The following is a 25,007-nucleotide window of genomic DNA, read 5'->3' as shown; positions in this document are numbered from 1 at the left end:
ATCTTTTAGAGTCAGGTGATATAGTCCAGTACCCCAAATGATAGATAACAAGGTGAGGCAATAGGGCCTTTCCCTTCAGTGCATGTGCCTTAGGATGACAACTGGCTGATATGTGCAGGCAGTCATTTCTGGCTTATTGAATCTCTATAAGCACATTCTTCTACGATTAAGTGTCAACTTATAAAACAAAGCTATGGAGTTGGAAATTATTAACCAAATGAAAAAACAACAGAGGATCCATTATAGCAAAAATGATGAAATTGGAGCTAAGTCTACACTTTCAACCTATAATTTGTTTTGTGATGATGCTGACTTATACATTCCTGAAATAAAATAAAAAGGAAGATGTTAACAATAACAATAAAAGTTTGACAATCATTTCTTTCATCCTTAAGATTTCTAAGAACCTATAGGGAGTGGAGTAAGTCAGATAAAAATCAAGTGGCGAGAAATGGAATCTTGTCGTTTGACATCCTCTATTTGGCAACTGTCTTTGATCATCTGCCAGTTGTCATGTTGTTTAGGTCTTCAAATTACATATTCAATCACGGGATATATTTATTGCATTAGATTAACATCACATTTTCTTTTGCTTTTAGATTTCTTCCAAAATGAAGATAGTATAAATGTTATTGAGTTATCTCCATTTTCTGAAATAGAGTAGTCATTTGTTTTAAGGAACACCTGTGTGCAGACTTGATGGAATGAGTGGTTTTGATCTGCCACTCTTTCTATTGCTTTAATCCGTGGCAAGTTTTTTTCTACCTCTGACTTAATAGCCATTTGATAGACACTCCTTGGGCTTGCACTTTTATTAAGGAAATAATTCAGAGACAGTCTGGATAAGAATAATCTCCAGATTTTATGACAGTGATGTCCTTCACTACTGGAGATAGCTGTATTGTGGCACCGGTATTAGGAGATAAAGGGATGTGCTCTGTGAGTTAAAGAATTAATGTTGTATTAAGTAAGAAAATCCAGTACAAAAGTGACTGTGAAACTAAACAATATTTTATTCAGCTGTCACTTTTGCTTTAAGTTAGAGAAGAATTTTTCTATTTGCATTTGCACAACCTCCTATCTGCATTATTTTTGAGAACAATTACATAATAGAAATAGAATATTTTAAAAATATCTACGAATTAACACTAAAATCAATTAAAAATACATCATCCTAGCCGTTCAGATTAACAAAATAAATATTTGAAATGGATCATTAAATAGAGGAAATTATTTCATTGATTTCTTCAAACCTTCTTCCTGATTCAGTGCTATTACTAAGGGTATGGAACTGCCTCGGAAGGGTCCTATTTTCATGAAATTTTTGACTTCCTATAGGCCATGGACTCTTGCTTTGGCAATTAATTCTTGTTTAACAAGCAAGTCTTTATATGTATTCAGTCTTCTCTCTCTTATATTAATAATTTGCAATCTTGGGAGGCACTGAATCTAATGGGATATTCATTCTTATTTTTTACATAGCAAAAGGCATGGCTACATTGATTTACTGGAAAAGGTAATATGATAATCAATCAACAAGCTATGTTTTAAAAGAGCACATTTAATTCACCTGAGTAACAGTTCTGAAACTGGTAACATAAAAGGAGTGCAACTTGAAATTCTCAATTCTGGATTTGAGCCCTTAGCTTATAATTCCTATAATGGTTCTTTGGATTGTTCTACATATTTTAACTTAACCTCTAACAGTGCATTTTTATCTGGTTCTAGAACAATAACTGATATTTATGCCATAAAGACCATGCTGAGGCTACTCTAGTAGAGACAGAGGCAGATATTTGTTGGGTGGGGGAAGTTAGTGGAGGTCTCTATATAGTCACTAACTGTAAGCATCAGAAATTTCAGATCCTCCAAGGGGTGTGTGGTGGATGCCTGATAATGTCACCAATAACTGATCCCTAACCACAAAAGTCACCTAAGATTTAATTTTCACCTACTTATCGCTCCTACTCCTAACCCCTCCTAACCTGGAGGGATATTTGTGTGATGGTGGGTGTGTTTGCCTCCCGGGCAACTGGTATGATTGGAACTGTGCTTCAAACTCCTTTTTCAATCTAAGGGTGAAATTAAGGAGTGGGTACTTACTCTTTACACAAATAATCAGTTCCAGATTATTTCTGGATACCAAGGAAGTTAGAGTTGCATTATTGTAGCTCTAGAGAGTCATTTTCAAAATCCTGCTGGGAATAGACGTTCTTTTTTATTTGGACACATTTGGAATCTTTCCACTGTTCCACTCTCCTTTTTAAACTTATGTCCCCTGAAAAAGGTGGCTTTGGTCAAGAGAAAAACTGCATATGTCTGTGTAAGAAATGTCTCTCTGGAGGCAACAGATTGTGCTAAAAGTTTGTGGTTTTTTTTTTTTTTGTAATTTAAAAATCTATAATTGTATGACTTCATCAATCGGCCCTTTCACTGACTCATTTCTTGTTTTTTGGGCAGAGTTCACTGACAGCGAATGCATTTGGCTGCTATTTCTTTTTGAAGCTCAGCAATCTCAGTAGAACACACCATTACCTTGGATATCAATGCAGTCTTTATATTGCTTAATGCAAAGTTCTAAGTGACACCACTGTGAGTGGGGGTGATGGGAAACGGATGGGGGAAGCAAAGAGAATCTCAACCTACCAACTGACTCTGAAAGACATCTTTTCCTAATGTTTAGAAAAATGGTTATAGTTTAAAATGACTCTATCTAGAGGATTCCAATCTGTTTTTGAGTTTCGGTGATGGCCCACTCTACCAGAAGAAAAATTTACTCTGACCGGTGCAAAATTTGCTCCTATCAGAGGAGAAAATGAGACTTCGGAAAGAGAATCAGAAAAGAGGGAGTCAGGATTGTGCCTGGCATTACTCACAGTGATAGACAAACTGTGTTCTTATTTACTTATGGACTGGTGAAGTCAAGGCATTACTCCTGGGGCTTCTTCACTGCTAAGAATATGTGTTGTTTTGGGAGGGAAAAAGTACAAAGCCTCAGGCAAAACCTATTCTACCTGACATTTTCTTGTGTACAAAAGGAGAGTTTAGCTACAGCATTGACAATCACTAAAATTTCAAAATCACTTATTGATTTCAATTTTACTCTAAACCAGAACAGATATTCTTGACTTTGATGGTGTTGATGGAAATAAGAAACATTTCTATTTCTCTGACTCTTATCTCTTATACGTAAGGTTTACCTGGTTGATTTTCATATCCACTTCTTCCATATCTTGACTTGCTCTCTTATAGCCTCAAGATCTACTCTACTTTCTGCTATCTCTACTTTTTCCAACATTTAAATCTTCATCTCTATTTCTTAGCTATTCCAGACTTTCCTCTATTTCTATGAAAGTGAGCTACAGCCACCTACCCCCAGCCCCTGCCTTTGATATAAGGGATCCCAACAACACTATTGCTCAGCCAGTCGCAGGTAAATTACAAAAGCCAAGAATTGTAGTTATTTTTATTCATTTTCACATATATATGGTACTGATAGCAATATTTGTTTTTAGTGGAAGAAAGGTTGGGTGAAAGTTACTTTTCAATGGCTACGACTTAATGACTGTATGTTATAGATAAGATATCTATAGTATAGCAATAAAATGCTTTTATTCAGATCACTAAATGTATAAGTTAAGTTGATTTTTTCTTATGTTTTCATTTTAAACATCTACTTCTCATTTAAAAATGATGTCAGTTTATCTCACCTTCTGAAAGTTCTACAACAGACTGACTTTTGTTACCAAGTGAAAAATCAATCCCAGTAGGAATTTGATTCAGTTGTCTTAAAACACAGACGATGGCTTAGCCATATGGTCAACAGCAAAACACCTTAAGATTTTCAAGAGATATTTTAGATCTTTTTCTAAATATGTATAGAAAGAAACAGTAAAATGCAAGAAACACGACAAACGCCAAAATTAAAATAAGGAATGAATATTCCTTTCCAGAAACTTAATAAAAAATAGTAATACCTCATACCGTCTGAAAAGTCGAAAATTCCATTGGGGTCCTGTTTCTTTGAAATATCTTTCAGTTTCTCCTAATGAGTTCCTGGGCACGCCTCAGAGATGACGAGCATCTGGCAATCCTGAGGCCCTTGATGGCTAAGCTGGAATTGCAGATGTGGGAAAATCATGGGCAACTTCAGCGTAAGGGGCAAGTCTGTGAGCCAAGACTAAATGAGCTGCATTTTTGTATGCTTCTCTTCAACCGCGTCCATCCTCAGGTTGACGCTTGATGCCCATCTTTACTACTCTAACCACCGAGTCATTATGCACTTAACCCAGAAGAACAGACACTCGAGGAGGGAAGAGTCACTGACGCTAAGACACCTTCGAATATCTAGTCTTGACATAGTAAAGAATTTTCAGATTTAATATCGCTAGCATTTTAAAGTCTCTTGGTTACCCTTTCCAGAAGGGAAATGTTTTCGGTTTCATTTGTTTTAATATGTCACTTTTGCCTTTTTGCTGCAACGTTTTTCAGCTCCAATATTTTAACATATTCTTACAGGTATTATCCTCCAATTTTAAATCTCCTCAGGGATAGTCAACCTGTGTAAGAATCTCAATACTTTTAAAAGAGTTTGTCATTTTGGAATTAGGGGAAAACAGCCTTGTCATTCTTATGGAGGATGCTACCAAATCAGAGCATAATGTCTGACTTTAAAATGAAAAAGATTTCATTTATATTTTACACTATGACCTTCATACTATTTTCTGTTACATATAGGGGAATCTCTAAAATATTTAGTTAGCTGTGTGATCTTGGCAAGTAACCTAACCTAAACTCTAAGTCTTACTGAGAAGGGCTAAACTCAATTTCTTCTTTCATAAAGTGGATAAAAATAATAGTGCTCACCTCATATGGATGTTGTGAGGATTACATGCAGAAATTAAAGCATTTAGAACAATGTCTGACAGACTAATATTTAATACATGGTACAAAACCATTCTTACCAAGGTGACTGTGGCATGATCCAATAGACTGCAGCAGGGAAAGTAGTGATGGGAGGGACTCTAAAAGACAAATATTCCTTCTGGAACCACTGCTATTTTCAGCCATTGCAAAAGTTTGCAATAACAATTTTTAAAGTACTCAAGTAATACTGCTTGGAATTTGGGAGCAGACTTACATAGCTGTGACCTGTTCTTCTAGCAATGATTCCCAGACTTTTTGAATTAACGAACATCAGAATTTGAGATTTTGGACACTGACATAGCAAGAGAGAATTAAAAACTACCACCTACTATTACATCATTAAAAAACAAGTCAGTTCAATCCTACCTCTTGCCATTGAGGGAAAAAAAGTCAGAATTTAACACCCTCAACATTTTACCATGGATTAGCCACTCTCAGGTGCGTAGGATAGTGACAATAGATATAGGAGCAAAATTCTGTCTGAGAGACAAGCACTTCTTGTCTAATTGTTTTATGTGTCTAAATCTCTGGATCCACAGCTTGGAGGGTACCCACATTTGTTCTCCTATAGTGCCTGGAGTACTGATAGGCAGAGTCGTGAGTATTACCAATGTTAGTTCAACCAAAGAGCTATGATAGCCAGAAGAGTCACAAATTCAATCAAAGACTTTCTAAAATGGATGTCCTACTGAATCTCTGCAGCATCACAGTAGTGTCTGATCACACTAGGATCACAGTACGACTACTACACAGTAGTGCTATCACAGTAGTAGCATCGTAATAGTATCTCTAGGCATAGAGATAAGATTAAAAAAAATCTTCTGCAAAGACTTTGAGAAACAGACTCAAATGGGGCAGCAGCTAAGATTTCTTCACCATTTATTCTCCTTTGATTGCCCATTCCATTTGTAGCTCAATTTCTAATTTTCCATTCTCATCCTGTCTAGCCTCTTGGCTACTCACTACTCACAATATTAACTTGCTACATTCAATTAATATATAATAAAAAGCTAAATTTAAATATTTAAAGTATTCTTTATTCTCTCTACTCTCTGAGGTAATAGGTAGACATATCTATTGATAGGTTCTAAAATCTTAGACTTTAGGCAAAAGTGCTATGACATGGGGTAGTTAGACAATGCGTATCATGATAGTAGGAAGAAGATACAAATGAGTTTACACATGAAAGACATGATAAGATTTTAAAGACATTACATTATTTCACATTTGACAAGAAGTATAAAAGGTTAATGAAGTCTTCAGATAGATTAAACAATTATTTTAGCCTTTAATAATGTTAATAAGATTAACTAGCCCACAAATGTTTAGTCAAAACAGGATTGCATGGAGGTACTTATAGCAAGTAGAGGAGCAAGCAACTGATCATCATGATTTGTATTGATGATATGATTAAATATAACATTATGGACTTTGAAAATAGATTCTATGTAAAATGGATGTGTGGATGGATAATGTAAACACCTGTTAGTTCCATTTAGAGTAATAAATGCATAAGGCTTTTCTTTTTATGGAAAAATTATAGTAGCCCTTTGCAACTATGTAAGTGAATATGGTTCCCTCTTTTGGTCAGGTAACCTCCCCTTGGCTCTTGGGCCTCTTTTAATTTCTTGCCATCACTTTCAACCTCTCCTCTTTCCTCAGAAAGAAGCAGATTTCTCTTCTTTCCTCTCTGAGATTTCCAACTTCCTCTTCACCAATGGCTTCTTCTTGCCAGCCTTTAAATATGATCAGGTGTCTGTCACCTTAAATATTCCTATCTTCCTTATATTCCCTTCTAGATTCTACCATAATTCTTTCTTTCCTTTCAAAAGGAAACTCCTTTCTCAAGTTTCCTAGGTTTCTGACTCTATTTACTTCTTAATGTAGGTTCCCACGGATTCTGTCCCATCAGTTAAGTAAACTGCTTTTGTCAAGACCATCATTGACTTCTTTATTGCTAAATCCAAGGAGCATTTAAATCATACTTACCTTACTTGATTTTAGGATAATTTAGCATAAAGCCAACAGCATGAATGGAAGAGTGGAGAGGGAAAAAAAACCTAAGTATTTAAGACTCAGACTTTAGTATGAAGACTAAATCTGAAGACTTACCCTACATCTTGACTACTTCTTATGTTAGCTAAATATTTCAATATGTTTGAGGCTGTTTCCCTTGAATTTTCTAAAACTTGTGGTAGAAAGAAACCTACTGATAAAATCTTTGGTTATTCCTTCTCTGTTCTCTTTCCTAAGAACATCTCTTAAAGGTTGGTGTTCTGTGTCATTTGTCTGTCTGACTCACAGCTCAATTATAACATATGTTTTGATGGTTGCTAAGTTTGTATCTCCAGCTACGATTTCTTTCCTGAACTTCAAATAAATATATCCAAATATCCAACAACATTTCCACTCAGATGCCCTAAAGATATCTCAAATCAACGTATTAAAGCTTAACACCCCCCTTCCTTCACATCCACCTATTACTCTTTTTGTATTTCCCATTTCAGTAAATGACACATCACCATTCACTTGTCCATCCCATTTCAGTAAATGACACATCACCATTCACTTGTCCAAATTAGAAACCTGGGTATCAATTTTGGAACTATTATCTGTCCCCTGTGCCCTATGTCTAGTTAATCACAAGATCATGTTGGCGCTACCGTTTGAGAATATATTGGATCTATGCATTTCTCTCCACCACCCATTGCTTCCGCCTACTCTGCCCTGGACTACCATAGAAGCTTAACTGGTTCTGCTGCCTCCAGTCTCTCTCCTCTCCAATTCATTCTCTGAAAACCTATCAGAGTGCTCTTTAAATGAAAATTTAATCATGTCTTTCCCCTGTTTAAAACACTTCAATGTTCCCCTACCCATTTCCTTCAGAATAAAGCCCAGCATAATTTGGCTTCTTTGTATCCCTCCAGCCCTATTTTACACCTCTCCTCTCTCAACTTCCTTCAGTTTCTTTACCGCACAGGTGCCCTTTCCAGGTGCTCTCAGCCCTGAATCCCATCTTCACAGCACCAATCACACGATATTCTATCTATCTGCAGTGCTGGATATTGCCCAACAGGCAGATTAATAACATGTGCAACACCTGCAAATCAGGGTATTAACAATTATTTTGGGTAAAATAATTTGATATTTAATATATTTTTTAAGAAAGCACTGAAGTAGTCATTAAGGGGAAATCATCACCTAGGTTATAAACAAAGTATGTGATTATGTAGTATATGTAAGTTATGGAGCACAATTATAAAATGAACACATAGGAACTTAAGTACTAGAGTGTAAGAACCACAATTCAACTTAAGAAATAGAACAGAACCAATAATAATACCAGCTTCCTCCCTAATCCTACTCCCAGCCTCTCCTCTAGAGATAACCATAATCCTAAATGTTATGTTAACCATTCCCTTATAAAAGTAGTTTTCTCACACATGTACTTGTGCCTAAACAATATATTTTTAGTTTTGTTTGTTTCTGAGATTTATAAATACGGTATTTTTGATGTGTGCCATCTTTGGAGACCTATTTTTCTCAATTTATGTTTCTCAAATTATATTTCTAAAGTTTATAGACATTATCATAATTATAGTTAATTTTCATTGCTGTAAAATATTCCTTTGTGTGAACAACAGCATTTACTTACACACTTTCCCAGTGGTAGACACGTGGGTTTTCCAAGTTTTCTACTATTGTAAACATTACAAGTATCTTGGATGACATGTACAGGAGTTTTTCTAGAATCATATCTTAAGAGGGGAAGTGTTGGAATGTAGGGTATATGCATGTTCAGCTTTATAAGATAATTTGATACCAAAGTGATTGTGTTTTTTATTCCCACAAGAAGTAAGAAAGAATTTCCATTGTTCTCATACTTGCAAACAACTTATGTTTTTCAGAATTCTTAATTTTTGTAAGTCTAGTAGGTGTAAAATAGCACCTTTTTGGCATGATTGATAAAAAGATTTGGTTTTTTAAAATGTTTATTTACTCTCCTGATTCCTCTTAGATTTCACCAATTTTTTGTATTGTGTGATATGTCTTTTCTTATTGATTTGTAAGAGTTTTAAAAAATATATTCTGGAATACCAATCCCTTATCACTCCTGTATGTTGCAATTATCTTCTCCCACTTTGTGGCTTTGTTTTTACTTCTTTGATAGTGACTTAACACGTAGTATTATAATTACCTACTTATCACACAGCCTAGCTCACTAGACTATAGGTCTTCAAGGTAAGACACCATATCTTATTCATTCTTGTTCCCCAGTATCCAGCAAGTGCTCAACACGGTAGTAGTGCTGCTTGGCACATACAGTTGCTGGCTAAGTGTTTACTGAATGAAGGGTTGGATGAATGAATTGCTATGACTTTAGAAATGGTGAATTACTCTTTCTGTAGTCAAATTTCACGTTATGCAAATTGGTTACACCATACTGCTGAAGCCAAGAGAGTCAGAAGGATACATTACACACCTTCCTGTACTTGCACTTCAAAGGTGGATGTCAGGTACTAGTAAGAGGTGATAGTATCTGCAGAGAGGTGGCAGGATGTTATTTATAAAAATTGATTACCAACTCTGAACATCTGGCAATGTTCATTTTTCATTCTTTTCAATGTACTTATAGTTAACCAAATTCCCTATATAGGAATAAATATTTAGCCTAAATTTATCACAAAGTTAGAAATGATGTTAAGACACAAGATATGGATTACATATTACAATGGATGCACAAGGTTCATGGTTTGTGTCATTAGTTTGAAATTGGTTACCTTTTTAGTAATGGTGTCCGGAGGTACATCCCGCCTCCCAAGAGGATAAGGATTCCACTGGCCACTAGGAGATACATCTTCTTGTCCATTGTCTAAAATGTTGCTTTGCTGGGACGGGGTCTATTGCAAAAATGGTATGGCATTCTTTAGTGATGTAATAGAAGTTTATCATAGTTTTCTGAAAAGAGGCCCTAATGATTATGGTAAAATTAATTTTGTTTAATTGCAGAAAAACATATATTCTGAACTGGAAGTATTATTATACACTATTTACTCAGTAAGAATTCTAAATTGACAGCTTTTTGGAAGCAGTGAGAAATTCAATTAAAATAACCATCTTAGAGTTATTTACTGAATTTTAAAGAAAAGTTTAGGTTATTTACAGTACCTGAATAAAAACAATCAGAATAAAATTAACCAATTGTTAAAAATCACAACATTTAAAACTTGCTTAATTTGTTTCTTTAGTATGATCTTACCATTTAGAATTTAAATTGAAACCATATAGTACATAGCAGTAAGTAACTTCCAATACTCCAAACCATAACCTAAAACAAATTTCATATGGCTGTATTGATTCTGGGAGAATATGTCTTACACTAATCCAAAATAGTGTTAACACTAGCACAGTGTAAGATTTACTGTACTATGACATTATCTACAGATAGCTTTGAGGGAAAGAATAAAGCAACATCAAAAATATTGTGCTATTAGAATCGCAGTGTAAATAAAACATGAGTGTTTTGATTCTAAATTTATTTATATAGATCTCTTGTGCATTAAAGTTTAAAGTTTTCACATATATTCTATTTTTCGCTGATTTACTGCCTATTATTTTTAACAAATAATAATACCTCTGTCTTTATTATGATTAATATTAGGTATTTTGTGGAGATCTCCACAGTCTGACCCGAGTAATAGCAAATAATCACATACCATCAGAAAGACGGCCTCCGGTGGAGGGCCAGTGTAGTGGTATATTTTTCCTGTGGAAGCAGGTTAACTTTTCACAAAGACTTTCTCCTTTCTAACCTACAGGACACACAGGTACTGCCTGATTTCCTGGGGAATTCTCATGTGGGTGAGATATTGTGCTCAGTGCTTCCTGTGCCATTTTCTGCACATGTGTTGAAGGATGCCTATGGATCAATAAACCTGGTTAGAGAGTGCATGGACAGGCCTACTCTGTAAGGAACTGTCTTTCAGTCCTGGAATGGGAGAACAAGGCCATTCTCTTCATAACATGGCCCAGGTGGGCTGCTTGCCAGGCCTCATCTGGTTATGTGGAGTGGTCCTAGTTGTTCTCCTTTAAAATGTTATTATATAACCACACTATCTGCATTCTGTCTATAGGTATTTTTTAAGAGGACTGCTTGGAACTCTTTTAAAATAGGACTTATTATGACACTAGATGAAGTTTTCCTAAGGCCTAATGGATATAATGAAAAGTAAGGAGATTACTAAATTTTCTTCTTGTACTTTGGCCATGTGAATTCTTTTTTTACGAGTCTATCAGAAAGTGTGAAAAAGGAGAAAAAACAGACTGAATTGAAGCTCCTGGGTTAGTTAGGAATGAATTTACTTGTGTTTGAAAAATCAAATGTAGATAACGCATTTAAAGTACATATTACTTGAAAATAACCAGATAGCTACTTAATGCCCATCTGTCTGTTTTCAAGTATTACTTTTCTAGTCTTTCCTTTTCCAGGTTAATACGTTTGCCTATGCCCACACACAATTTTTCTAGATATTAAAATATGACAAATCAAATTATTAAAATTAAGCAGTTGAAATATAACTATGTAGGGTAGGCACTACTTGTCAGTGTTTGTTTTTTAATTTTTAGTACCCATGTGTTTTTCAGTTTGGTTTCTTTGCCAGTGAAGTGGGATAATAAGTGTGTATATCTGGCTAGGTCTGTGCAACACAGATTTTTGAGAAGCAGCTAGAATTCAACACAGGTATCCCTTTTTTCCTCCATTATCATCTCCCTCTCCTTCTCTATCTCCTCCACTAAACTTGCTTCAACTTCCCAGACATGACTCATAGTCACAGAGAGCAACTGAGAATTGCAAAATTCTTTTTGGTGTAAAAAAAGGCTAAAACTCTTTAGTCAAAATCCTAAAATCATGATGGTATAGTCTCTTCATTAATTTAGAAATTAATCTCTCTTATTAAAATTAGTATTAACAACCACACCAATTCCTCTATATTACAGGTGGCCAAAGAAAACATAAACATGCAGACACATGAAAAAAATACTTTCACTAGATAGCAAAATTAAAGGAATTTCCTGAAAGCAATTTCCTTTATTAATTTAAAAAATGCTCCGGCCTTTTTGATTTTCTTAAGTGAGGTACCCTAGGGGTGACTTAAGTTTGCAGAAATAGGAAGACCATGACAACAGTTTATTATGTTTGCGGGGGTGGGGGGGACCTAAAAGAGAATTTTATGTAGTAGCTTATGTAGTAGAATATGTAGTAGCTTCACAATCTTTCCCAAAAGAAGTATAGCTATTTAGGAAAAATTGTACTTTTGAAGAAGTGCTACTGAACTGTATATAAATGCAGTTGCTTAGTTGTTAAAATTCTATAAAGGGTTAAAAGGAGCAACTGAAAAATGTAAAAAAAATGGGTTATGAAGCTATTACTGTTGAAATCTATTATTTCAGAGAAAATAACCAAATGGAAGTTCAGTTATTCATTCAATTATTTCTAGTACCACAATCCAGATGTTTTCTTCAGATACTTTCAAAGAGTGAGTCTTCTTTTCCTCACCACATATAACCAATTAAATATAAAAGACATGGAAAATCATCACAACACACCATTTCCTCAGCTTCTAACTTCTGTAGATCTTGAATATTTCAAAATAACAGAGAAAATGGTCAGTGTGATTTAGCGAAAAATCAGAAATTACATTTGTTAAGAAATTCAGTAATGCTAGGACAAGTTTTGCTGAACAGATGTAGTTCCAAAGATGACTGTGGACATTTGTAGATTTAACATTTATGATTATGACTACTGTGAATGATCACAAGTGTCTACTGGAAGAAGTAATCTCTAATTTTGCTGAGACATAAATGTGCACAAATATGCGTGTCTGTGTGCTACTCTCTCTTTACATATCTGTGAATGTATGCGCATGTATGTGAGTGTGTGCATGCATGTGTGCATATGTGTGTCCATATGTGAGTATGTGTGTATGTACAGGATTCACATATATAAGTAAATGAGCTTAGCTGATCTAGTAGCTTTGCTCTGGTCTGCTAATTGATGGGTACACCGAATGCTTGGGAAATTATACTTATTGCATTTTGCTGGAGAAAATATATGAGAGTGGTATTAGAATTTGGCACTTTGCACAGATCTTGGGATATACCCCTTAAGAACTCAAGAATCTATTTTGCTTAGTAATTGACACATAGTTCACAGAAGGCACTACCATAGATTCAAAAAATGTGTTAAAAACAATTTTCCCCAAAATATTTCCAGTGACACTATTGTTATATTATTCTTTTTCTGCATATCTTTTGAAAAACGTAGGTATTACAAAGGCAAATATATGCCAAGCTTCGAGCTAAATGATTATGATTCCATGGAGTTCAATCTGAAGGTAGTAATGTAATGTCCAGAAGATTTTTAAACCAGCATTTCATTACAATGGTGAGGAAGCATCTGTATGAATACTAACATTATTTTTGTAATTTTAGCCATTATCTATGAGGATTTATGTGGATTCACAGGCTGGAGGCTTTTTTCATAATTAGAAAGATAAGCAAATCCTTCCTGAGTGATAAGTAGCCAATAATAAATGCAGCAAAATCAATAGACACTATAGGCGTAAGTTGCCCCAAGGTGCTGCATAAATTTTGCTTTGCTTTCAGCACACACACACACAAAAAAGAATGGAATTAAGTAAGCAATCCTTGGAACTAGGGTGAATAAATGCATATCAAATGTTGGCACTATTTGATCTTGAGTCATTTGCATAGATCCAGTAAGAAAGGACATTGGAAATTTAAAAATAGCTTAGGTGCAAATATCGCTATCTACATTTCTCTAATTCAAAAGATAGTGGATTGAGTATCAAATAATAAAACAGATAGCGAGGCCATCTTCTTCCAGGCAAAATTCTATAAAAAGATTATTTAATACATATATTTCCATAATTTCAACTTCCTTTCCCCTGAAATTATAATTTATATTAATGTCTGTTTCAATAAGCCAACAAGCAATAGGTGCTATGCTATAATATTATGGTGGTGGAAGCTGAGGAAAAAAGGACAAAAAAAATTATCAATTTCTCCAGTGTAGAAGAGACCACACTATACTGGCAGCCAGACACCCATGGACGAGGATCTAGAAAAGGCCAGTGATTTCTTCCCCAGCCCTGCTTGTCTCTGGGGCTGCAGCAGCATGGAAGGTTAATTTATGATCTTCTTGGGTGCATAACCTTTAGCATATTTCTTGGTGATACTGAGTGCTCAGGAAATACAAATGGATCTTGGAGAGCACAAGGTAACTACTAGCATTTACTAGGCTGGGCTAACAGAGAGCACTGCACCTAAGCACTGCAACTAAGAGAACACATAGGGAATGATTTGGATCATGATACGTTTTGGATTAGTTAATGTATTCTATTTGTGTATTCTTTTCTCCATCCCATAATATCAACTTTTCCGGATTGTTGTGAAGATGATATGAGATAATAATGTATATGAAAGCGCTTTATCAACTATTACGAGTTATGTTCTATGAAAACGTCAGGTTTTATAAACATTTGAGAAGGCATCATCCTATAATAGGAACAGCAGGCGCTTGGGTGCCAAGCAGTCAGACGAATCCTATCTACTACTGCGCTAGGTACGGGGGTTAGCAACAGAAAGCTGTAGAAATACAGATGAGTTCCTTTGTGTGACACGTGAGCCTCAGTTTCCTTATCTATATAATGGTGACAAATACTTCCTTTGAGGGTCTGTGAAGGTTGTGTGGAAAAACATATTTAAAGTACCTAATGGTACCAGGTACATAGTAGATTCTCAATAAGTCCTAGTCTTTATTCTTCTCCTATTGAAATATTTATTGTACCATTAACCTGAATAAAAATGGCGGTTTGAACTAACATTTTACAATATTATATTTCTCTCTGATAACATAAAATTTCAAGACAATAGCTAAGCTCAATTACAACAGAACATGTCTGAAGAAGCACATGAAATCAACAATAACTTCATAGAAAGTTGCCTTAAATGCTTTTTGGAGAGGCAGTAAATAAATTATACATGAATAAATGAACAAATGAATGAATGAATAAACAGATAGAAAATACTAATAATTTTATAATTTAATAGCTGATTTATATGTCTTAAATGTTCTGGTTAAAGGTCCTATTAAATTTTTTAGGGAATTAGAATAAGCATGAATAAAGGAAAATATTAAAGGATATTAAATTTATTAAACTAATTTTGTTGTATTTATTTGCACTCTATTAATATCTTAAGAGGTTCCATAAAATTACCATAGAAAATGTAATTTACTTTTTATAGTATAGAAAACCTTGTAATACATGAAAACTGTACAATACTCGACCTGGTATATAATAAATAGGAAAAAAACTAGAAATATTCAAAACACATGGCAAAATCTGGGAGAGTCTTTTCATTCAAATAAATATTCACTGTGTAAATACTTTATCAAGTGAGGAGTTCTTCAATCTTCTTTCACAAACAGTTATATCCTGTAATTAGTTTATTACAAATTTGTTTAAAAGAAAATTGAGAGAAAAATTACTAGATATGTTTGCTAACCTAAAAAACAACCCCAAACCAAAAAAAACAAATAACATGCTGAATCAGGATCTCAGCTAGCACAAATAGCGCCTTTCTGTCAATCATCAAAATGGAGGTGGAGAGAGGTAGGAATCACAGAGAGGTGCCCTCTGTGAGGGCATAACTTGCAAAAAGACAGTCTCAGTGTGACAGAGAAAATACAAAAAGGTGCTCCTTTCTCCTAATTGCAAGAGGTAAGGCTTGGGAAGCAGAGAGTGTGGGGAAAGAGTCTGGCTTTCAGCCCCTGAATGTTCCCTGGGGAGGGCACTGCCAGCACCCAAGTCTGCCGCAGCTGCATTTCCAGTGCTGAACTGGTAACACAAGAAAACGTTCCTTCAGATTCCTTAGGACGCCTCATTCATTCTTTCCAGGACACCCCAGAGTCATTTGCTATAGCACCTAACTAGAGATGGCCAGTGTTATCATTCAGGAATTTTATGAATAAAAAGATGGCTCCTGGATTTCCACTGGAGAATGAACAGTTTTGTCAATTTTATCCACTGTTTATAAATTGATCTTACTCTATATTTTAGTGCAATTCTCACAGCTAACAAGCATTTGGGGCTGCAAAGAAATCTTAAATAACTGATACCTAATTTTCATTATCTTAAGTAACAAGACAAAAGTGTTGTAATAGGTTTTGCTGCATTTGTAAATAAAAGGAAAATAATTTTTGCCTATCTCCTTTCCTGGCGAGAAGGGTTCAGGGAAATTGAGCCTCAATCATAGGACCAGTTAGCAATGGTTAGTGGAGCAAAGAAGAGAGAATCTGAGAGGCTGCATCTTAAGAGACGCTAACTCTAAAGCTTGGCAGAAAAAAATCAAACAAATTTTCAAATTAAGGAAGCTCTGCAGAAGAAATGTACCTGAGCATGAAGGGGCAGAGACAGACCGGAATCCATGGGAGGAAGCAGAGCCTGGAGTGTTCTTGAAACTGATTAAGCACCCAGTGCCCACGCCTGATAAGTTTCCTGCAATGGCGGCAGGGTTGGAAGGTTGTCCCAGAGGCCTAAATCCCTCAAGTTTATAGGCCTTAACTGATACTTTTGGGCCATAAAATCTTTTGGGAGTCATGGGGTAGTTGCCCTGTGTTCCTTTTCCATCCCTTGTCTTTTCTCTTCTCTCTTTTTTTTTGGTGTGGATAATAAAGTACTGATAATAATTCATTTTCAGATGGAGTCTTTAAATACTTGAGTTATTCTTGGTTTGCAATTTAATGTAGCTTCCAAAGAGAATTCCTTGAGGTCATCTCTGTGCCCAACGGAGGAAGGCTGAAAAGTCTCCACATAGTATAACTTTGCAATATTTCTGTTATAGATCGTCTTAGAGCTATAGTAATAGTTAACGAATCCATTCTCTAGGGTACCCCAAACAACATCAGGAAATTAATATAGCAATACAGAAGTACATAATTTATATCTGGAGAATAATTTAGACATTGAAAAACCGTGCTTCAAGTGTGTTACCACTTTTCAGATACTGAATATATTTGTATTATTCTATAGATTGATGAGTAAATAGGGCTAAAATTAGGCAAAATAAGGGGCTATCTATATGATATAATTTCAAGGGGTTCAACCAATAGCTTCCTTCATATCAAAGATCTCTCTAATCTGCTCACTAGATTTTGAAATTCTATCATTTTAGTGTAAAGGTTTGATTTCTATTTAATTGCCAAGCCCTCCAGGAGAGGTTTAAGTTTAAGTTGTGGTATCTCATCTATTCCCTAGAGCAAATAAGTTTCAAGGCCTTTTTGAACAGCAGCTTTGTTAGGGCAGAGGATGAGAGCCCTGGGCATCTGAGAGGACATGAAGAACAGGTTCTACTGAAGTAGAGGCTCCAGTAAAAAGAGACTTGCTGACAGCAGTGTGCTGGAGCCGATGAACTAGCTCGCGAGCGCCGACTGTACTCAATTCCATTCGGAGCTCAGTGATGTGAAGTTAGTACCTTGAGACTGGCCACAGCGGGAGTGTTTACATTACCGACACTGGCAAACACTCAAAATCAGGGCTATGTTGTTTTCCCTGGAGAAAGAGCTACCTACATACCACTGGTCATGCAACAGAGACTACGGACAGGAAAAACAACATTCAGAAGTTCCCAATTTAGTAAGTTTTTTTCAAAGTGATCATGGGTGATGAAAAAGCTGTGAATATAAATGTCTCTTTGATTTTATTACTCTACTCACAGTAGGAAGCAAACTATCCAGAGTTAGGGATTGTTATTAAGACTAATTTGACAATAAAATACGAATTTGAGGTCTTATGACCCTCATTTTGCTGGGATGGGAGTTTGTTCGATATGTTCATTAATTTTATTAAGAGCTGAGTATTTGGAGGCTATTGTCATTCTGTTATCTCTACTTTGCATTTCTTTTTTCATAAAAAATTACTAGGCTAATGACTATATTAATAATATAGGCATAATGACATATAGTGTGAAAATGACTCATTAGTCTCCATTGAAACGTAACTAAGACAGAAGGCAGTATTGAACTTACACAGGTAAAATGTGCCATCTCAGTTCTGCCTGAATAAAACAAGCAGAAATGTTCCTTTGGCAATAGAAAAGTTTCCTCTTACAGTACACTCCCCTTCAAATGAGCCTAGATTTTCATTTAAAATCATGTGAATTTGCTACTTTTTCATTAGCTTAGGATGAGTAACAATTTGCCAGCTAACCCGCAAACTTGTGTCTCATGATTTACTTCTGTGTAATATTTCCCACAAAGAAAATGGGCTGAAGAAGCATTCAGAAGTGCCAACCACTTAATTTCTATTTTAATTTAGGGCTTTGTGTCTTTTCCAAAGGAATTAACTGAAATCCAATAATAATTTCTAGCTCTGGTCTCAGAATGCATCAGCAAGAGAAGATAGGGCTATCTCCAAAAAAGAAAAAAAAATATATACACACACACACACAAAAGAAAGACAAAGAATAAAAGAAATAGAAAATGAATGATATGAAAAATGAGCCTTAAAGCAACACAAAAGCCATGTACCTGCTCAATCCAAAAAGCAAAGCTGTTGCAGAGGGAACCTGATCATCAGTCTAGCTAAAAATATTCCGTTAGCAGCTAAGAGTTCAGGCTCCACATTATCTGTCCTTGTGCTTTTTGGACTCCTGAGAGTCTATGAGCAGGGCCGTATGTACAGCCTACACACAGTAAGAGAACAAACAACATTTACTGGCTTTGGTATGCTGACACATGTAGGGCAGTCCATACTTACTTTCTGAAGAGGTAGCTCTTGGAGATCAAATTTAGACTTAGTCTGCAAGTTTAAAGTCATGCTTCTGCCTGCATGCATTGCTGAAATACCTCCATAGGGCAGCATGCCAAGGTTAACTGTGCTGTGTTTGTAAGCAGCATTCTGAGTAGAGGAAATAATCATGTGACAGGGTGTGAACACATGCTCAACAAACTGATTATTACATGAACATGTTTAAATTTATAACATTTAACTTTAAGCGGGCAAACAGTAACTTTCTTTTTTAAACATGCAGTTGATCAGACAGAAGCATACAGTAAGCAGTGTTAGTTATGCACATAACGAGTACCATCCAAAACTACAGAAAAGACAGAAAGCAAAGATACATTCTGTTTACATTTGCTGCTAACTCAGAGGCATAAAACCTGTCCCATAGTTCATGACAGGGGTGACTTTGAACAAATGTTGTTCCTCTGTGGTCGTCTATTAACTTGAAAAATTCATACAGTGAGGTCTTATATTTTGTCAGCTGCAAATCTCATGGTCTCTTTCATATTGTGAGATCATCACATAGAAAAGACGAACACTAGATTCTAATTCCGCGTTATACCTAATGCCCTGCAGTGTGAAAACTAAAATCAGTCTCCTGAACTTCTCAGTCTAGAGGCAGAATTACAGCAACTCAGTAAAAGAGCCGATCAAAAAAGTCATTCAATCTGACCATTGGCTGATTGAATTTACTGATTGATTTAGTTAAACCAGTCAAGTTGCATGTGGACCCAAATATTCTAACTTTTTGTCTCTTAAAAATTACATTTTAAGTTGGAGAAATTTCATAATGAAACTAAAGGAATTATGATGTGAACTATTACTGCTATTTATCTAATTTACCTGAATACCTATAGAACACTCTGGTGATTTTGCATTGTGGCCACCCTTCAATAGGTGTACCTAAAGTTATTCCAAGTGTCTGACAGATAGTTAATTTTTATCTACAGAACTTCATTTAAGAATTAAAACATTTTGGACGCCCTGTCATCAGATAGTTTCCATCAGTACAATCTCTGCTTTCCACCGATCTTGGAAATGTAATAATTGTCAGCATTTGGCCCCTTTAAGTAATTCTCTTATTTTGGAAAAAAAGTCTACAGAAGTGAACTTAGTACACTTTTTAAAAACTGAATATTATTGGACATTAACAGCAGGCAGCTATTCTATTCTGAGGACATTATTTGCACAATAATGATTTTTAGCATCAAAGTTTCACTGAACTCAACTGAAAGACTATTATACTGATGGTGTGCTCGTCTACCAATCACATTTGTTATGAATCCTTGATGGTTTCATCCAGAGATTTTTCACTGTCACCATGCCAAGACTGAAAAGGACACTGAACATTTCAATCTAGCATGCAAATGATTCCTTAAGGCTTAAAATTACTCCAGTCTAACGCTCTCTTAGCTCCCTTAAAAGAGTAGCAGTCTCAGACATATGGGTTCATGTGTTTGAAATTCTCTCAGTCACCGTGGGGCTCTGTAGTGAAAGCATGAGCCTTGAGGTTAAGCTAAAGGAGAAAGCAAGCATCTTTTATCTAGGGCAGTACTTGCAGCTGCCTCTCCAAGGTCAATACCAAGGGAGATCTTTAACCAAGATTATGTTGGGCTGTTAAGCTTATCCAACGTCCAGACCTCTAGGCTGTTCTCTTTTATGAGGAACGGACAAAGATTTTGCAGTTTCTAGCGTAATTATTTGGTTTCCAGGGTTCAAATCTCTCAACTTAATTTCACAGGGAAGGAAGGAAGCACATTGTGTCTCTGGAGCAGTCTGACTTTGGACAGAATGTGAAGAGGCACAGCTGTGTCAAAACTAGTTTTACAAAACAAGCCTGCGCTTCAGTACCCTGAATTCGTCTGGTTGAGTAGCTGGGAAGTTTTAAGATACAGCCTGAAGAGCTCAGTAACTCGACCGAGGGGAGAAAGAAGCGTTACTTGGAGAAACCAAGAGGAAGAGCTTCCAGGATCGAAAGGCTTGAAGCAGTCCTGTAAGGTAATTTAATTTCTTGGAATTAAATGAGAAGCTATTGAATATACATTGAAATTGCTCTGGAAAATGAAAGACACTGAGGGAATTATAAACAAACAGGGGATGCGTGGAGACTAATTAAAAAGGGAGATGTCGTCACAGCAATGGAAAATACACACGCGTTTACTTTTGTTTATCTGGATCTGGGACAGGCAGGGCCTCCAGGCTTCTGCTGATCCAAATCCTGTTCCCCCAGTCCTATTTTCCTCCCTCTAAATTCCTGCTCCAATTAGACAAGTCATCTGCTTTTCAACAGCTTTGATCTAAGGAGAGGAACCATTTACCTGGGAAACCAGTAAATACATGAAGGGACCAAATGCTTAGATTTTTGTCTTTCCTCTTTCATGCTTAGTTTTCACTCACTCCTCTGTTGCCTCAAATTACTAGTCATTGTACATATGCTCCAAAAAGCTTCTTAGAACCTTTCTTGACTAGTTCATCTTACCCTGTTACGTATGGTCGTGTCTACACGAGGCCAGAGTTCCCAAACTGTACTGTATTATTTGGCCCCAAATATTTTCGCCCTCCAAGTTATCTGTCTACATGGAGGGTATAACTCGAGGTAAGGCATGGTGACAACCGACCAGGTGTCTCCCACTGACAGCCAGTCATGAGGCTTTGATGAGGCTCCCTTCAATGGGACTGAGCACACCTATTTGAAACAGACATTCTGATGAAATATTTTGCAAGGCAGAACCAATTTCCATATTGAGAAACTAACACCCACACCCACAGTTATTAGTTCACTCTTTCTTTAAAAAGTAATTGTTTTCTTGTCATGTAGACACGACCTACAAGCAATATAATTATTTAAAAGGAATACACCTGAAAACAAAATTCATTATTAAAGAAATATATAATAAATGTAGTGACCTGTGCTTTTAGCAGGACACCAAATAAAATAGTAAAACTATTGAGTGAAACATTCTAATGGTATATTATTACCCAGATCCCCAATTTACGCTGAGCATTTAAACCTAGAAAATGCGAACAAAAGGCCCAATTTTCACAAAAAGGAGCTTTAAGATTCTAAGGTCAATGCAGAGCACATAAAGCCCTCTACACCAGAGCCACAGAGTACACTCAATGATAATGGTCAATTGATCATAGTTCTGGAAAAAGAAATACCAGATTTCTCTTAGAGAGGTATGAATAGGCAACAAAAAGTAATTCTGGGCTTCATACAATTTTTTTTCACTCTCTTCAATTACTATGCATTCCATGCTTTATTGTGACTAGATTTTTAACTGAATTAGGATTAATTTCCTTTTTTTTGCTGCAATACTAATTCGTACATTTGTAGTCTTCAGAAAGACATCATCTATTTTTGTTGTTTATAGTATGATTTGAATTTAAACATTTCTTTCTATATAAAAACCAACATTCTAAATGGCAGGAGTTTTATTAAATAAAGAAATGTGTAGGAGGGCATTCAATCTCTGCTTATTTTATTTTTCTGTTTCTTGCTGAGAATATTATGGCTCATTAGAAGTAATAACTTTAGTAGTCCCATAGCAGTAACTATATGCAAATTTTATAAACAAATTAAGTCTGACTTTAATATAAGTGAGTCTGTGCGGAAAGAGTCAAAATACTCACTTTTTATAGATTCAATAAAAATCATACTCTTTAGGTCACTAGAGAACAGTTCTGTGTCCTAGGAGAGGCATTTTGCCGTAATGGCTAGAAACCAATTGAAGCACCGTCTTGTATAACAGAGTCGAATTCTTTCTTACTAACAATATTTAGGTTAGATTTAGTAAATAATTCACCTAACAGGTTATGGACTCTTGAAGAGCATTAAACAGCATCCACGAAAAACTCTTATGATCAATTTCCCCACAATATAAAGATAAATAAAATGCTGATCATCTATTCATTCATGTTGTTCATGCTTCACTACATGTGCTTAGAAATGCCAATAAAGGAAAACTAAAGGCAGGAGGGATATTCTTACAGAGAAATGCCAAACATACCCTGTCTAACCTTCTAGCTTCTATATGTCTAAGCAGCTGTTGTCTCCAGTCTGCAGGCATTTTACCACAGCTCTCCTCTCCCTTCACAGGAGTAGGCCTCGTCTTTATATCACTGTTATCTGATGGCTTGTCACCATAGTTACCCAAGTTATAGTCAGATGGTATTTTTTCCAAAAGAGCTGCCATAGTAGGCCTAGCTGAAACTGGCCTGGTTTGGGAGGCACCGTAACTCTCTGTACTGTAGCTTCTTGCAGACAATGGCCTCCTCTGGGTAAGGTTTTTAATTGGAAAACTTCCCGCCTGAGCTTTCACTTCTTGATATGAAGGGTGTTCATCTTCATACCTGCCATTCCTTTTCAGGAACTGGGACTCAGTCACTGAAACGCTGCTTTGGCGATCCAGACCGCCCCTATACGGAGGCCGGCTGTACCTGTCACTCGGAGGCAGCTCATGAGGCTCGCTGACCCTCCGAAACATGGCCATCTCTGTGGAGCTCGCCAGGGAGTCGGCCCTTCTCAAGAAGCCCGCCCTAGCACCTTGGCTTGCAAACTGGGCATTCACCACAGCATCCTCATTGACAGACGGCTGAGAAAAGGAGAACATCTGCTCCATTGGTGGGTATCCTCTGTAAGCTCTGGGACTAACCAAATCCTTGGCAATGTTTTTGCCGGTCTGTTGCACGTACTCAGAATTGTGTTGAAAAGGGGGCGGTATCCTCTTTTCGGCCTTAACTTCCACTGCTCCTTGGGGATTGAAGCTTTGGTCAAACTGATAGACTTTTTTTGTCATGGAAGCTTTTTGTTGCTGCGGGCCTTTACTACCACTGTAAGTGAGCATCTCGTCATCCAGCATGGGGACAGACTGGCTTCGAGACATACTGGACACACCATGCTCCGGTCCCAACATTTTATCTGGTCGTTCATGGCTTCCTAAGTGTTCACTTCCAGAAGCATAGTTCTCTAATGGTATATTATAAACCTTGTATGTGCCGATGTCAATCTCATCGATACTCTGTGACTTTTTGAATTTATTGGACTTGATATCTTTCATTAGTGGGGAAAGCCTCTCTGTGCTTTTGCTAATGGAAATAACACCTTTAGAAGATTCTGGGCGGCAGTGGATTTGAGACAAGACATTACTAAGATTCCTGTTGGGATTGGAGTCGTGATACTCCCACGGTACTCCTGGAGAGAACGGACTAGGTAGTTCAGCAGATTCTTTTATGTGTTCTTTCCTTTCAGGCAATGGGCTGGTGGTGGGGGTTGTCTCTAATTTGGAAGGGAAAGCGGTCCTGTCTTCAAAAGGACTAGGGGTTCTGGTCCAATTCTGCCAAGGATTGGAAGGAGGCACTTCTGTTTCTGGTGTGTGTCTGTGTGTAGACTGCTCAAGTTCCAGGGGAACACCAACAATCCTGTCCTGTCTAATCAAAGGCCTGCGTCCGTGAGAAGATGCGCTTCTAGCTTTCGAGTTTAAGAGAGGATTATTGGCATTCTCTCCTGTGGTCTCCTCTGCAACAAACCCTGTGTTGTCATAATGTGAGCCATCAGTCCAGTTGTCAGTGAAAGCATCACTCAGCGGCAGCCGGTCAGGACGCTGTGGTAAATTCCCTGGGGGAACGGCCTCCCGCTGGCTCAGTAATGGCTTTGAATCAAGGGGCTGTGGGAAAGACTGTGCCATCCTGCCAACACAATGGGAAGAAGAAATATGAAAATGAGGAAGAGCTGGGTCTTTGCCAGAAAGAGAACAAGCAGCCAAGAATGCCACAATCCTTTGTTTAACTGACCATTCATCCACACCTTAAGGTAGCATTATTATTTCATGTCCAAAAAAATCCACCCCTTTACCCTGCTCTAACTTTTATTTCTTCCTAGTAATCGTATCACCTTCTAACATGTTACATAATTTACTTACCTATTATATTTGTTGTGCATTGTCTTGTGTCCTCTGCTAGAATGTAAACTCAAGAGGGCAGAGATTTTTTTCTCTTCGGGCCTAGCATAGTGCCTGGCTCATAGGAGGTATCAAATACATATTTGTTGAATGAATGAATGAGTGAAAGAAAAAAATATATAGGTCTTCAGTAATGATCCTGAAACCTGTCTGATAATTAGAATTGCCTAATTCCTGGTCCCCATCCCTGGAATTTCTGATTCAGTATGTTTCCAAACGATTAGTTAAGAGTACCTTTCTAATAAATGCTTGG

The 25,007-nt window shown here is 36.6% G+C and overlaps 1 protein-coding gene across 3 annotated transcripts in view; it reads right to left on the bottom strand.

Moving 5' to 3' along the window:
- LRRC7 (leucine rich repeat containing 7) overlaps window positions 1–25,007 on the bottom strand; it is a 395,243-nt gene that overhangs the window by 59,480 nt on the left and 310,756 nt on the right. For 2 of the 3 annotated variants that reach the window (XM_058537063.1, XM_058537067.1), the window contains 2 exons: window positions 22,805–24,482; window positions 9,708–9,827 (listed from right to left, as the gene is read on the bottom strand). In XM_058537063.1, the coding sequence (XP_058393046.1) occupies window positions 9,708–9,827; window positions 22,805–24,482 (1,798 nt within the window). Of the gene's footprint in view, window positions 1–9,707; window positions 9,828–18,767; window positions 18,909–22,804; window positions 24,483–25,007 lie in introns of all 3 variants that reach the window. The other variant, XM_058537060.1, reaches the window with a different exon arrangement.

Source organism: Diceros bicornis, chromosome 4 (genome assembly GCF_020826845.1).
Source record: "Diceros bicornis minor isolate mBicDic1 chromosome 4, mDicBic1.mat.cur, whole genome shotgun sequence".
In the NCBI taxonomy this organism is placed as follows: domain Eukaryota; kingdom Metazoa; phylum Chordata; class Mammalia; order Perissodactyla; family Rhinocerotidae; genus Diceros; species Diceros bicornis.
The sequence above is the reverse complement of the archived record's forward strand: the minus strand, read 5'-3'. Positions and strand labels throughout refer to the sequence as shown.